General features: G+C 36.1%; 1 protein-coding gene across 1 annotated transcript in view; it reads left to right on the top strand.

Moving 5' to 3' along the window:
- CDH8 (cadherin 8) overlaps positions 1 to 14,377 on the top strand; it is a 475,466-nt gene that overhangs the window by 351,355 nt on the left and 109,734 nt on the right. Inside the window, exon 8 of the mRNA XM_027842077.1 lies at positions 12,796 to 12,917. Coding sequence (XP_027697878.1) covers positions 12,796 to 12,917 — 122 coding nt within the window. The remainder of the gene's footprint in view (positions 1 to 12,795; positions 12,918 to 14,377) is intronic.

The raw sequence follows: 14,377 nt of genomic DNA, 5'->3' as shown, positions 1-14,377 counted from the left end.
GAAGGCCTTCTCTAGAGAGTATATAATTCTTAAATCAGTTCTCCTCTGAAGTCATTAAGGGAACTTCCTTTTTATCTACATCTCTGGCATCACTTTCTAGGAACAAAAACATTGCTGGAAGTTAAATGCATTATTGGATATCCTACCCTAACTTAGGAACAGAATACTAATTTCTGACATCCAGCTCTATTTTTCATCATTACTTGAAATTGCTTTACTAGTATCATTTGTGATTCAGATATTGGCCCCATATTCTCTCACTTTCTCATAATATTTCCAAATTTGCATGACACACAAATAACATTACCGTTGCTCTATATTGTTAGTTTACATGATAGATTTAGTATGTCCAAAATCAGTTTATTAACCTTCCCATCACAGGAAATCCTTTTGAAATAAAGCCCTTCATTCCTTCTCTTGGAGGCTATTATAATTACTTCGTAACCAGTCTTTCTTCTTCCATTATATTTTCTCTTTTATCTACCCTCCACACTGCTGCCTTCATACGTCATAATATGCCAGCAACATTTTAATTCTTTATACAAAAACTCCTCCCATGGCATTCCATGGCCTAATGAATAAATTATAAGCTCTTCATTCTGGCATTCAGGGCCCTTTGCAATCAATTCCAGCTCTGTCTTGCAGAATTTTCCTTTACATAAAATATGTTCTGCTCAAAGTAGACTATATTGTTCAGCTTCCTCTGATCTGTTGAAGTTTCTAAATTCTGTTGAGAAGGCCCCAAATCACCTAGCACTGATTGCAAGAAGCTAACCTTGTATTTCTAGAATTCTGCACCGCCCCCTCACACCTAGCTTACCCCTAGGCAGCTGGTGGCATAGTGGATAGTTTGCTGGACCTGGAGTCAGGGAAGGCTGAGTTCAAATCTGGAATCAGACACTAGCTGAATTACCTCAGACAAGTCACTTAAACTTTGTTTGCCTCAGTTCCCTCAACTGTTAAAGGAGGGTAAGAATAGCACCCTCTTTACAGAGCTGTTGTAAGGATCAAATGAAATAATATTTGTTTAAAAAAACACTTACAGCACAGTGCCTGGCGAATAGAAGGCATTATACAAATGTTTATTCCTTTCCTTTCCCTACTTGAAAGTAACCTCCATATATACATATTTTTTAGGAAAAAAATTCTATACTTTTTTTTAAACTTCTACTTTCTTCTGAATCACAAGTTATTTGTGTTATGTTTTCCTCTCTTTCCATTAAAATGTAAATCCTTGTTACGAGTAGTATTGTATACTATCTATTTTTGGATTCAGAGCACCTAGCAGAATCTATTGAGTATAGTAGGAACTTAATAAGTGTTTGTTGAATTAAATTGAGAGATAACGTGAGGAAGTAAAATGTTAGACATGAGGCCAGAAGACATGAGTTCTTCAAGTTACAATGTTGCCAGCTACCACCCAATAGGAAGCCTTCCTCAACCGCTCTTAATTTCAATATCCAATATTCAGTAAACATTTATTAATTGTCTACTATGTTCCAGGCACTGTGCTAAGTGCTGAGGATACAATAAATAAAACAACAAAAAAAAATAGGTGCTGCCCTCAAGAAGCTTACAATCTAATGGGAGGGAGATAACAAATAAAAGGAGGCAGGAAAGGAGAGGGGAACACCACAAGGTACCCAGCTCAGGGGCATTTCATTTGGTGGATTTGCAACCAGGCAGAATAGTAGACAGAATGGAGTGAACCAAAAAGTCCAGTTTCTGTCTTCTGTAAAGAAAGGTAGTGGGAAGAGTTCGATACTCCAGGCTCCAGCCTCTCAATCAGAAGGTAGAAGAAACTGAGGGAGGTAGTTATCAGTCCAGGCTTGAGATAGCAGCATGGTGATGCGATTAGAGGTATTGAACTTACGCCAGAGGGACATCTTGTTCTGTGGAGTTGAAACCAGACAGAGCAGTAGATGGAGAGTAGACTGACATCTTAGAGCCTTCCTTCTGTTAATTATTTCCTATTTATCCTATATACAGCTTGCTTTGTATATTTTTGTTTGCATGCTATCTCCTCCTTTAGATAATAAGTTCCTTGAAGGTAGAGACTGTCTTTTGACTTTTTTCATATGCCCAGCACTTAACATAGTGCCTGGCATATAGTAGGTACATAATTAATTTTATTGATTAACCAATTGATAGCCAGGTGTCTGACCTTGGGACTATCCATTATTCTCACTGGGTCTCAGGTTTCTTGGGTATAAAATGACAGAACTGAATTATATAACTTTTAAAGTCTCTTTTACTTCTGACTTTCTTTGATTTAATCCGGCTTAGATAAAAAAAAGTCAAGAGAAGTCCTGGTTGCTGGAACACTAGTGGTAATGAGAGGCAGAGAGATATAGCAGAATGGATGCTGCATTTGATAGATAGCATCTATAAATGATAAACAGATAGCAATCCACAGAGCTGAAAGGGACCTCAGAGGACATTGAATCCAATCTCCTTTTACAGATGGACAACTAGATGACACAGTGGATAGAGTGCTAGGCCTGGAGTCAGGAAGACTTGAGTTCAAATCCAGCCTCAGACACTTACTAGCTGTGTGACCCTGGGCAAGTCATTTTCTCAGTTTCCTATTCTGTAAAATGAGTTGGAGAAGGAAATGGCAAACCATTCCAGTATCTTTGCCAGGAAAACCCCAAATGGGATCACAAAGAGTAGGACATGATTAAAACAACTGAATCTTTTGTAGATAAAGGAATTGAAGCCCATGGAAGTTATGTGACTTGCTCAGGGTCAAAAAGATAGTAAGTAGGCAGAATCAGGAGTTGCACAAAGATCCTCTGGTTCCATGTCTTCATTATGTCTCCTGATATGAGTTCAAAGTCTAGCCTTGCTACTTACCAACTCCGATCTCAAGAAAGTCATTCCTCTTTTCTTCGCCCTAGCTTCCTCATAAGTAAAATGACATCAATAATATTTTTATACTGCCAGGTACAGGGTTGCCTAGAGCAAATTATTTTGTTAAAGGGAGCGTGCTATGTACGAGTGAGAGCTTAGCTTCAGGGCTGGGGTGCACAGTGGTTAAGCAGTACAAAGGCACCTCAGAGTACTTCTCTAGAGCAGACACTTTTTTTTTTTTACAGCAGCCTCTTACCCATCACCTCAGTGGCTTCATTAAAAATTTAACACAACAGATTGTCTTACATTGCTCATAAGTTTGCATTTATAGGACTAATTTATTTTTTAAATCGGATTTCAACAACTCATAATATTCTGTCAGTATTTACCTTTCACTGATACATGGATGGGCAGATGGCTGTCCAGATCATAATGCAGATGGAGGCAATGATGATGTATGGATGAGAATATGTAGATCTCTTTACATTCATATATATTCTAAGTACTTCATATTAGAAGCTGTGGGTGAAATATCATCATTTTTATTGTCAACAGCTCCACACTGAGGTAGTAGGTTGGCGTATAATCAGTTCAAACCGCAATGCTAGTCATTTATCCTGAATAATGTATTTGTTTACTTACATTGATGTACCACATATATCTTGGGTACATGTCATAATGAATATAAAACTCACTGTGGCCAAAGTGTTGAATAGGGAAGAGCTGGGTCCAGGAGCCTTCCTGCCTTTGCAGTCAGAGCTTCACTGAGGAGAACATCCCCTTAATTACCATTCAACAATTCTGAAGGGCATTGACCACATAGCTATTCCAATTCACAGAGGATTCAAGGTAATAGCACAGTAAAGTCAAGTTGTACCATTGGGTAAGCAAGAAGCAATACAAATCATGACTTAATTACCGGCAAATTAATGGAAATAGTGCATCAGAATGTGATTTTTAAAATGGAGATATGGAAGCTACTCCAGACATTAAAAGACAAATGATTGCAATATTTTAGATACGAATTCCATTGCTACAATGTGCCTTCTTAATGCAATTACGAAACTCTTCTTTCGACACGATCGTATTTGAATTCATATTAGCCTGTGGATGTGCGAATATGGGGGATGGGCATGAGAAGCAGAACTTATCATTGAAAGCCTTATGTGGTTTTAAGATCATGCCCTCTAAATGATACACTATGCAAATAGACACACACAGGTCATATTTCACTGACTTTTTGCATTCTGTTGATCTGATGATAAGATTTAAATTGAGAGTCTACTGAACACACATTTATCATGAGTGGGTGGTTAAATCATGGAAGTAAAGAGCAGGCAAATTTTAACACAGAACTGGACATTTTCCCAGATCAATTTAATTTTAATATATTATATTTAACAAAAGCAACAGCACAGACCAGTCTATTTCAATATGTAATATAAAAGAAAAAGACAGAGAGAGAGATTGATAAAGTTGAACTAGGGTGGTCCTTATTTAAGGGCAATCCTCTTAAGAGGTTTTAAAACTATTTTAAATATATAAAACAAAAAACCTAGCAGGGTCCCTACAGATTGTAAACTCAATGTGGCAGAAGTATTATGGCTGGCGAAACAGTTAATGTGCTCTTGAGTGATATTAAGACAGCTTAGTGTTCAGAATGAAGAAGGGTATTAGTTTTGTTGTCTCAACCCTTGACCAGACCCCATTTATTTAGTTCTGAGCACTGAGTGCTATCATAAGATGGTGGCCCAAGATGATTGGTTGAAGGAACTGTGGATATTCAGCCTGGTGAAGACAGGGCTGGGGAAGGGTCCAGTATAACAGCTGACTACAAGCATTTCAAGTACTATTAGGTAGAAAAGTGGTTAGATTTTCTATGCTTGGTTGCAGAGGGCAGTTCCAGGAATGATGGGCAGAAGTGACAGATTCTCTTAATATAAGGAAAGTATTTCTAATAATTCAAGCTCTCTGGGGGTGGAGTGAAGGTAGGGGTAACAAGTTCGTCATCTCTGGCCATTGCCTGACTTATTGGCAGGGTTGTCATAGAGAAGATTCTTATTCATATACAGGTTGGATTAGATATTCTTTCGGCATCTATTTCCTGATCAGATTAGGAAGTGATTCTTGATCAGTGGATTTTCTGATACCTCTCCTCAAAAACAAAAACATATCCAAATATTAGAAGGTTCTTGCAGGATGAGGAATAATATATCTTTTTTTATGATACTCTCTTTTGGGTTAAGAACAAAAGCTAGTAAAATTCCAGTGGTTGCTTGCAACCAAATTGTTTAGATGATGTGCAACTTGGAAATGTTGACATGTAAATAAGAGAAAGTTTTTATTAAAAGAAGGATCCCCAAAGGCATCCTCATTAGTGATTCTACTCTATACAATGTCCTTTTTTTCAAATCTCAACTCTCTATTGCTTTATTTCATTTCACCATAAACTGATAGATGGCAAAGGGTTAGAGCTTAGAAACTAAAAGTGATTTTTTTGTGGCCCTCTAGTTCAACACCTTTATTTTATAAATGAAAACAAAAAGAGGCCCAGAGAAGTTAACTGATTTATCTAAGGTCACACAGTTAATAAAGCAATATTAGAGAGGGAATTCAAATTTAGATCCTCTGACTCAAGATCCAGTACTCTTTTCACTGCATCAATCCCTAATGATCTAAAAATGAACAAAAGCCTTTGGGGGATAATGTCTCCAAAAGATAATAATAACTTTCATTTATTCAGCTATTTAAGGTTAACAAAACACTTTCTTTTCAACAACTCCTTAAAGTATGCTATGCAAGTATTACCTCTGTTTTAAAGAGGAGGAAATAGAGGCTGCAAAACTAGTCTCATATCACAAAACTGGCAAGTATTAGAGGTGAGATTCAAACCCAAGATTTGATTACAAGACCAACGATCTCTTTCCTCCCCTAGAGTCAACAAAGGGGCCTTAATTTATTACCCCATTTCATGTTTCCTCATATTCCTCCTGTTTTGGCAAGAGGGAAGGGGATTTTTTTTTCTTGTTTTCTTGTGTCTTGTTTTTCATTTATTCAGCTCACATTTTCCTGTTTTATAAACTTCCACTGTTCCCTTCATCCCCTATTCAATTATAAATTCACATATTTTGCATTCCCCTGTTGACTGTAATTTAGTGCTCATAGCTTCTATCCTTCTGCTTGTGGAAGCTTCAAGAATTATTTATCAGGCCCCACCAGTATATTCAAGTCTGTCAAATTCATTTTTCCCCTCCAAGACTGGAAAAGCTTGGCTATTTCACAGAAACCCATGGAATCCAATTAGAACCAAATTTAGACAATGAAGACTTGGGACTGTTTGATTACCTTTGATTAAATGAATGGGATAAGTTGCTGGACAATTTCTGTGGTGAGGTGTGTGAGAGAAGGGTGATGAGCAAGAGGGAGGGCTAAAATCCCACAATCTGCCAGCCTCATAAACTGCATTCACTGGAGAAGATTTCCCTCCACTGAAGAAGAAAATAGATTCTGTGTGTGTGATGTGTGTGTGTGTGTGTGTGTGTGTGTGTATGTGCATGTGTGTGTTGAAGAGAGAGACAGAGAGAGAGAGAATGTTTTTGTATTTTCCTGGTCTATGAGTACACATACATATGTATATATGCATATGTATATGTATATTTATATGCATTTTTTTTCAGTTCATCCAAAGTGGGTATTCCCAAGCTTGATTCCCAAGCCTGTTTGTCCCCATCTCTTGAGTTGAGAAAATTAATTTTTTAATGAATTCTCATCAAGTTTCTAATTATAATATCTTTATGTTTAATATTTGTCTTTCAGATGAAAGACAAACATTTGGGGGGCAGTCACAAAGGACATGAATAATTTCTTTAGAAGCTTATCTAATTAATTACACTGCTCTGTAATGTCTTTAAAATGTGAACTGCCCGTCATTTTATTAATTTAGATAAAAGTAAATCTTTAGTGTTTAAATATGACACTTGTGCTGAGAATCCTGATAAGACACTGTATTCATTGTTTGTGTGTTTATCCAGTGGAGATAAAGGGAGGGAAGATTGCTCAGAATGTTTTGGGCTAATGATTTCTGTTTCAGCTTTCTATCCCATCAAGTGGTAGTTTTGAAGGCCATTTATGGCACATGCACAGACAGAATGTTCATAGGGGAATATCAGCTAATTCTTACAGCCAAAGAATGATTAGGGGTTAGGGTACTAGAGGGGAGGAAAAAAAAAAAAAGATGATCTGGTGTATTCTGTGATTTGAAGACATCAGATGAGTTATTCTATTTGCTTGTATCTCATTGCTTAATCCTAGAACAGAATCAAAGGACCTCAGTTCTCATTCTGACAAACACATTATTAGCTGAGTAACTCTTTGAAAGCCATTTCTTTTCTCAGGACCTATATCTTCATGTTAATTAATGTTAGCTTTGGATGACACCCAAAGCACTAAATTGTTCAACCATTTTAGGATAGAGACAATTTGGATAAATGGAGGAGAGGAGGGTCCTGTAGGAAGCAATATCAATACAACATGTAAGAAGGTGATAGTGTAAGGAAATGAGCCACTATTAGGCTAATGGAACCATGAGTTACATTAAGAGGGCTATAGCTTCCAGGAATAGAGAGGTGATAATCCCCACTATACTTTAACCTTGTCAAACCTCACCTGTAGTATTGTGTTCAACTCTGGGACAACATTAAGAATAGAATTGACACGCTAGGTGGTCTCCAGGGGACAGAAGGGCAACCGGGATAGTGAAGGGCCTTGATTTCACACCACATGATGGATAAGTTGAAGGAAATTGAAGTATTTAGCCAAGACAAAAGAAGAACCTGGAGAGTTAGGAGAAAAGACATGATAGCTGTCTTCGAGTATTGGAATGACTATCATGTGTAGGAAGAGTAAAAGTTTCTCTTCCCTCCTGCACCCTCCCCAGAGCGCAGACCCTGGAGCACTGTGTAAAGTTGCAAAGAAGCAAAGTTAAGGTGAATGTGGGAAGAGACAGGAAATCATCCTACAAATGAGCATTGTGCAAAAGTCAAATGGGCTACCTCAAAAGAGGATAGATTCTCCCTCCTTAGAGATCTTAAAACAGAAACTGGAGGACCTCTTGTTAGGGTATAGCAATTCCTTTTGTATATGGGTCAAACTAGATGGTCTTAAATATCCCTCTCAATCTCAAATTGTATGATTTTATGACTTAGGGAGTCTATTTTTACCTGCTAAATGTATCTAGAGAAGGCACTAAAAACTTTATCTTTTTAAGACTCATAGAGATTTCAGAGAACATTTCCCTATTTCTGTGGGTTTACTAGTACCCATTCTGCAGCTATTTTTCCACATGGCGAAAACTGTGAATGAAAATCATAACAAATTTAAATTTAGCTTCTTTTATTGACTAAAACTATATGCATCCTTATAGTCCCTGGGTACAACATACAGTAGATTAGAGGGAAGAAAACAGAGCCCCCAGTAGTGAATAATTGCACAGAGGACACCAATTCAGTAAACTCCAAACCAGGAAGAATAGGTTTAGAAAAAACAAGTCACATTTTTTTAGAGTTTTATACCCACAACAGCTCTTATCAATTTTCAAATTAAATTATTTTTTCAATTAATCAAAAATATCTCCCTCCCATATCATTCATATAAAAAAGTTAAAAAATACTAATAACAAATATTTGTAGTCAAGTGAAAACACTACCACTTTGTGAGCTGGACAGGAAAAATAATTTTCTTCTTTTAGAGCAGAGGACACAGAGGGTTGTCAAGGCAAAGTGGCCTTCTCAAGGTTACACAAATAAGAAACTGAACTAAGACCCCAAACCAGGTCTTATTACTTCAAACAAAGGGCTTGATCATATATTCATTGGAGGTTTAATCAACAGGAGAGAGGTTGAAAGCTGGACACCCAGGCTATGTACCTCTGTTGGGTTATTTGATTTAGGATTATGAGCCTTGTTACCATTAGCATGTGGAGAACAAAAATAAAGAATTTTGGAAGAACGAAAAATCACGAGAAACATTTGAGTCTTCCTTGCTAAATAGGTTCAGATACAATCCAATTCAATAAACATTTATTTAATACCTACTATGTGCCAGGCACAGTGCTAAGATGCAAATCATTAATGCAACTATTTCTGGTGGAATGGTCAGTAAACTGTATATTTATTTTCTAGGAAAAAAAATAACTGTTTAGGGCAAGAGACAGAAGGGTGAGACAGGGTCAGTAAGTGAGTAAGTCAGTTAACAAGCATTTATTAATTATTAACAATGTGCTAAACTCTGGGGATACAGAGAAAAGAAAAACAGTCCCTACCCTCCGAAGCTTACTTTCCAAAGAAGGAGACAATAACGTAAATGACTAAGCATATACAAATGTATACTGTAATCTGAGAGGAGAAAACTAGCAACTGGGGGAGGAGCAGAAGGTAGAAAGCCTTCAGCAGAAGGTGGGATTAGAGCTAGAAGGTACAAAGAGACAATCAGTTGACCACGCATATGGATTAAATTGGAAATGAACTAAGCAGCAGGAAAATGTCTGGTTCAATATTCCTCTTGTTTTCTTTAGAGGCCAATACCTTCGCCCTTGAACTTCTCCTCCTTCTATAGTACTATAGTGTAATACTCTATAAAACTGAGGTTTTTTTTTGTTTTTTTTTTTTTTTTCCTGTTGCTGCTATCTTCCTTTGGTCATAGAATCAGGGCATATTAATGGGTGAAAGGTCCTCTAGCTGAAAATAACAACAATAACTAGCATTCATATAGGGCCTTAAAGTATTCAAAACACTTTACAAATATATAATTTTATTCTCACAATAACTACTGTGAGGCAGTCTATTATTATCCCCATTTTAGAGATAAGGAAACTGAGGAAGAGGGATATAGTTTCCAAAGAAGTTTTCTTACTGTTCTTTACCCATGGTATTCTATCCCACAGGGCCTTCCATGCCTTTACTCTGTCTGTCCCCAATGTTCAGGAATACACTCTCATCACCTCCCTAGATTCCTTCAAGGCTTAGCTCAATTGCCATCTTCTACATGAAACCTCATCTCATCCCCTCAGATGTTAGTGCTTTCCCTCTAAAAAATCTGATAAGAATTTTTATATATCTATGCATGTGCAAATGATCACCTCTGGCTAGATTGGAGTTGTCCTGAAGGCAGGGACAACTTCACTTTTGTTTGTTATCTCCAGAAATAAAGCCTAGAACAAACTAGTTACTTAAATGCTTACTGATTGATTAATAGGTATGCTTAGATGCTAAAAGTACTATGTTTCATTAAATTAAAAGCATAAAGTCATAGAATCTAAAAGCTGGGTGACCTAGTCTAACCTCTCACTTTAAGATATGAATAGATACTTCTGATTTTCACCTTCCGTTGCTTTTAGTTTGGGGTATATTTAATTTCAATATTCAGCATCTCTGTGATGCTTTTCTTGATCTCTCCCCTCACATAGGATTTTTTTCTTCCTCTGAATTCTTGAATAACATTTTTTCCTCTTTTAGGCATTTATCATACTTTATTTTATAATATAGTTATTTGAGTTCCAGGCATCTCCCTGACTGGGTTAGAAGCCCCTTGATATCAGAGATCACGTCTTATTAATCTTTATATGACCTTCAGCAACATAATACAGAGTTCTCTCTGCATGTGTAAGGGATTGGCAAATACATATAGATTGAGTAAGTGTTGAATACATTGGCAGGGATGAGAGTTATGTTGTAAGGAGTTAAAGGTAGATTTCAGGGGCCTAAAAAGGCTTCCAGGCTTCTAACAGATATCCATTAAGAATTAATTTATTTTAAATTATTTTTATTTATACATAATATATATTATTTATTTATAATTTATATATTATACATATATTAATTATTCAAATTAATTTATTTTAAAGGCTATATGAAAGGGCAGGTAGGTGGTAGAGTGTATAGAGCACCGGCCCTGGAGTCAGGAGGACTAGAGTTCAAATATGGCCTCAGACACTTACTAGCTGTGTGACACTGAACAAGTCATTTAACCCCTATTGCCTTAAAACACATACATACTCATTTACATACATATATGTGTGGTATTCTAATCATGGTAACAAATTCAATAATTTTGAAATTGAAAGGTAGAGGCAAGCAAGAAAGCAACATGTGGTGGTAAGAAGATTAAGGAAAGACATGTTTAAGCTAAGAATGAACTCTACTAATTTGAAGAACATATTTATCAGTAAAAGAGATATTGAAGATGGTTAAGAAAACAAAGTCTAAGTGGAGGTATGTAGGGATGACTTGGAAAGCCCAGGTTGAAACATTAAAAGTAAAATCTTGGAGCAAGAGAGACTGTTTTTAGGATGAGATTAGGAAGAAATAAGAAGGGAGTTTTAGAAAAAAGAGGTATATGAAGAGGAAAATTGAAAAGATGAGATAAAATGCTCAACAAAGTAATCAGAGAGGCAGTATTTGGATGCAGGGAGTGATGTCACTGAATACCAGGGTATCCACTTATCTGATGTTTAGTAAAATGGAATATATGTGTGTGTGTGTGTATATAATATATATATAATATATATATATATAAATGTATATATATTTATATATTTTACTGTGTCATTTAGAATACACAGTACTTCTTGGCATGAGGAAGTATTTTCTAAAAGAAAAAAAAGTACTTGATGGTTGTAATGAACTAGATTTTATCAACGTTATAAAGAAAGGTCAGAATTATGAAATACATTCCCAAACCAAATATTTTTCCCCCTTGGTTTCTTTATTAATATTCAGTGTCATGCAAATAGAACGGCAAACAAACAATCAGCCATATCCAAAGCATTGTATATAATTCACAATAGATCACAAGATTATTACACTGTGGGAAGAGAGGTAAATGGCATTGCATTAAAAAAAAAATAAGGGATGATGATATACCTTGATCTTGGACAATATATCAATCATCTTAGCAATTAAAATGAAAGAAAATAAGCAGAAAAATATATTTTATATAAAGAGTTATACATAGAAGCCTCAGCTATTTAAATTGTACCTGAAAGTTATCATTATTAATAGCTAACAAATAGCACTTAGTAATGTGCCATTAAGCCCTTTACAGATATTATCTCATTTGATCCTCACAAAATTCCTGGGAGGCTGAAGTGACTTGCCCAGGTTCACAGATCTAGTAAGTGTCTGAGGACAGATTTGAACTATGGTCTTTCTGACTCCATGCTCAGCACTATATCCACTGCACTATCTAAATCAGTAAGTGATGAATACTTTCATTAAAGATGATCTGGGTTCATTCATATCAAGAAGGCTGCAGGGGTCAATTAGACTATCAAATATTAATGAAATGGAGTGCTAGAAAAATTCCCAATATTGTCTGATTGTACTTTTTTCTAAGCCCACCCCTCATCTTGTACAATTTGGTCTGAGCTATCCATCGTCTTTTTTAATGCTGAACATAATATATGAGCAGTCACAGCGACTAATAGAGTAAAATGTACTGTGTTCTGACAAAGATAAACAAAGAAATCAATCCTGGTTGTTTACAGCATCCCTCCCCTCGTGTATAATGCACTTTATCAATAAAACAAAGCCTGATATATTAGAGGGAAAAAAAATCTTCTACTTTAGGCCAAGAAGGTCATCATCAAGTAAATATCTCACAAAGATTATTTGAGAAAGATTTATTCTCCTTTTAGGAGATGGAGCACTGGCTGATTTTATTTGTGGGATGGTCAGATGCTATATGTGCCTTGACAAAAGTGTCCTATTTTAGAATAACAGATAGACACACAGACACCCACCCACCCACCCCCACACACACATACACCCACACACACCCCCCACACCTCACTTTATATGAGACCGTCTTTTAAGCCCATTAAATTGTACTTGCAAGATAAAATAAAGTGAAATACACTCAATGCTTGTTATTTTTTCCTTCTCATAGGGAACCACAGTCAAATATCTCGAGTACCTGTTGCTATTAAAGTGCTGGATGTCAATGACAACGCCCCCGAATTCGCATCCGAATATGAGGCATTTTTATGTGAGAATGGAAAGCCTGGCCAAGTAAATATCTCCATGTTGTTAATCCTGAATGTGTTTTTATACCACTGTCTCATGATTGAATAACCTAAAATATAGCCCACATTTTTAACATATATGTTAGCAAAAGAGTTAGTGAATATGTCAAGTAGGTTAGAGATATAGAAGTTGTGTTTATTCTCATGTGTGGCAGCTCGTCCTACTGATGTTAGAATGAAGATGGCCAAATTGACTTTCGATTAGAGTAGCTAGCTGTTGCATATGTCCAAAAGGGAAATAGCATATTAGAGATAGCTTTTAGAAAAAAGAGCTTGAGAAATAAACAAAAAAAAAATGTAGGTTTGAGGTTAGGGTAGAAGAACCGTTTGACCTTACAGAAAGATGAAATTGAGACTTGTTGACTATATTGGTGCCTAAGCTATTATACTGAAGAGGAATTTTCAAGCCAAAGCAAAATGGTTTAAAAGAAGATATGTGATGTAAAAGTATAAGAAATCTCCAAAATAAGTAGAACAGATAAACATAAGATGAGCAAATTTTTAGTCAGCAAATTAGTGTGAATCGTAGGGGAATTTCCTTTTCATAGTCATATAAATTATTGACTTTGATGGAGCTCCATTATCATTGGTTGGGGGACTCCTATTACCAATGCATATCATTACTCATTCATAAATTTTTCCAAACAAAAGTCCTCCTCATCATGGCAGAAAGACTAGGTTCTTAAAGGCTTCACTAATAGAGTGCATTCTTTGACAGATACTACGAAGGCTTTGACTGTGAGCCTTTCAATAGACTGTGTATCTGTAGAGATTCATCACTGGTGGTGAATCTGGTGGGATACAGAACCACATGAAATCAATTAGTAAGGTTTAGAAAGGCTGTGATTTGTCTCAGTAGAGGGAGCATCCACACGGAAGTCTAGGTAATAAGAATAAGAATAATAAATTGATAATTATGAAAACGATTCATATATTCAGCTATTAACAGCTGACAGTTACATAGCCTTTTAGGTTTGCAAAATGCTTTACATACATTATGTCCATTTTTTTGCTTCACAGTAGATATGTAGAAATGATGGGGGTGGGTGAGGGCAAAATCTCGCTACATGTTAAAATGGAAATAGGCCAATGTTAAGTTCAACAGAAACAAGAATGTAATGTCATTTTTACTAAGCTGCCAATGTACTGTATGTTTTTGAAATTTACCGTTTTTCAACTTCCTCATTTATTTCTGGATGGTGACATTTTAATTTAAATAAACAGCAGCTGACAGTATGACACTAGAGTTGTTAATCTAACTATTCTTGTGCCTCATGTGGGTGTTAGGAATTAAACTTATTATTTGCCAAAGCAGGTACCTGACAAGGCAGATTTGTTTTTTTTTCTTCAAAGAAAATTATACTATAGCTTTATGCCATTGTTTGACCATTAAAAAAGATCAATGTTTTGAACTTCCAGGAAAAAAAAGGAGTTTTCCTACACAAC

The sequence above is a fragment of the Vombatus ursinus genome, unplaced genomic scaffold (assembly GCF_900497805.2).
Source record: "Vombatus ursinus unplaced genomic scaffold, bare-nosed wombat genome assembly UNPS02014864.1, whole genome shotgun sequence".
In the NCBI taxonomy this organism is placed as follows: domain Eukaryota; kingdom Metazoa; phylum Chordata; class Mammalia; order Diprotodontia; family Vombatidae; genus Vombatus; species Vombatus ursinus.
This window is presented reverse-complemented; position numbering and strand designations above follow the sequence as displayed.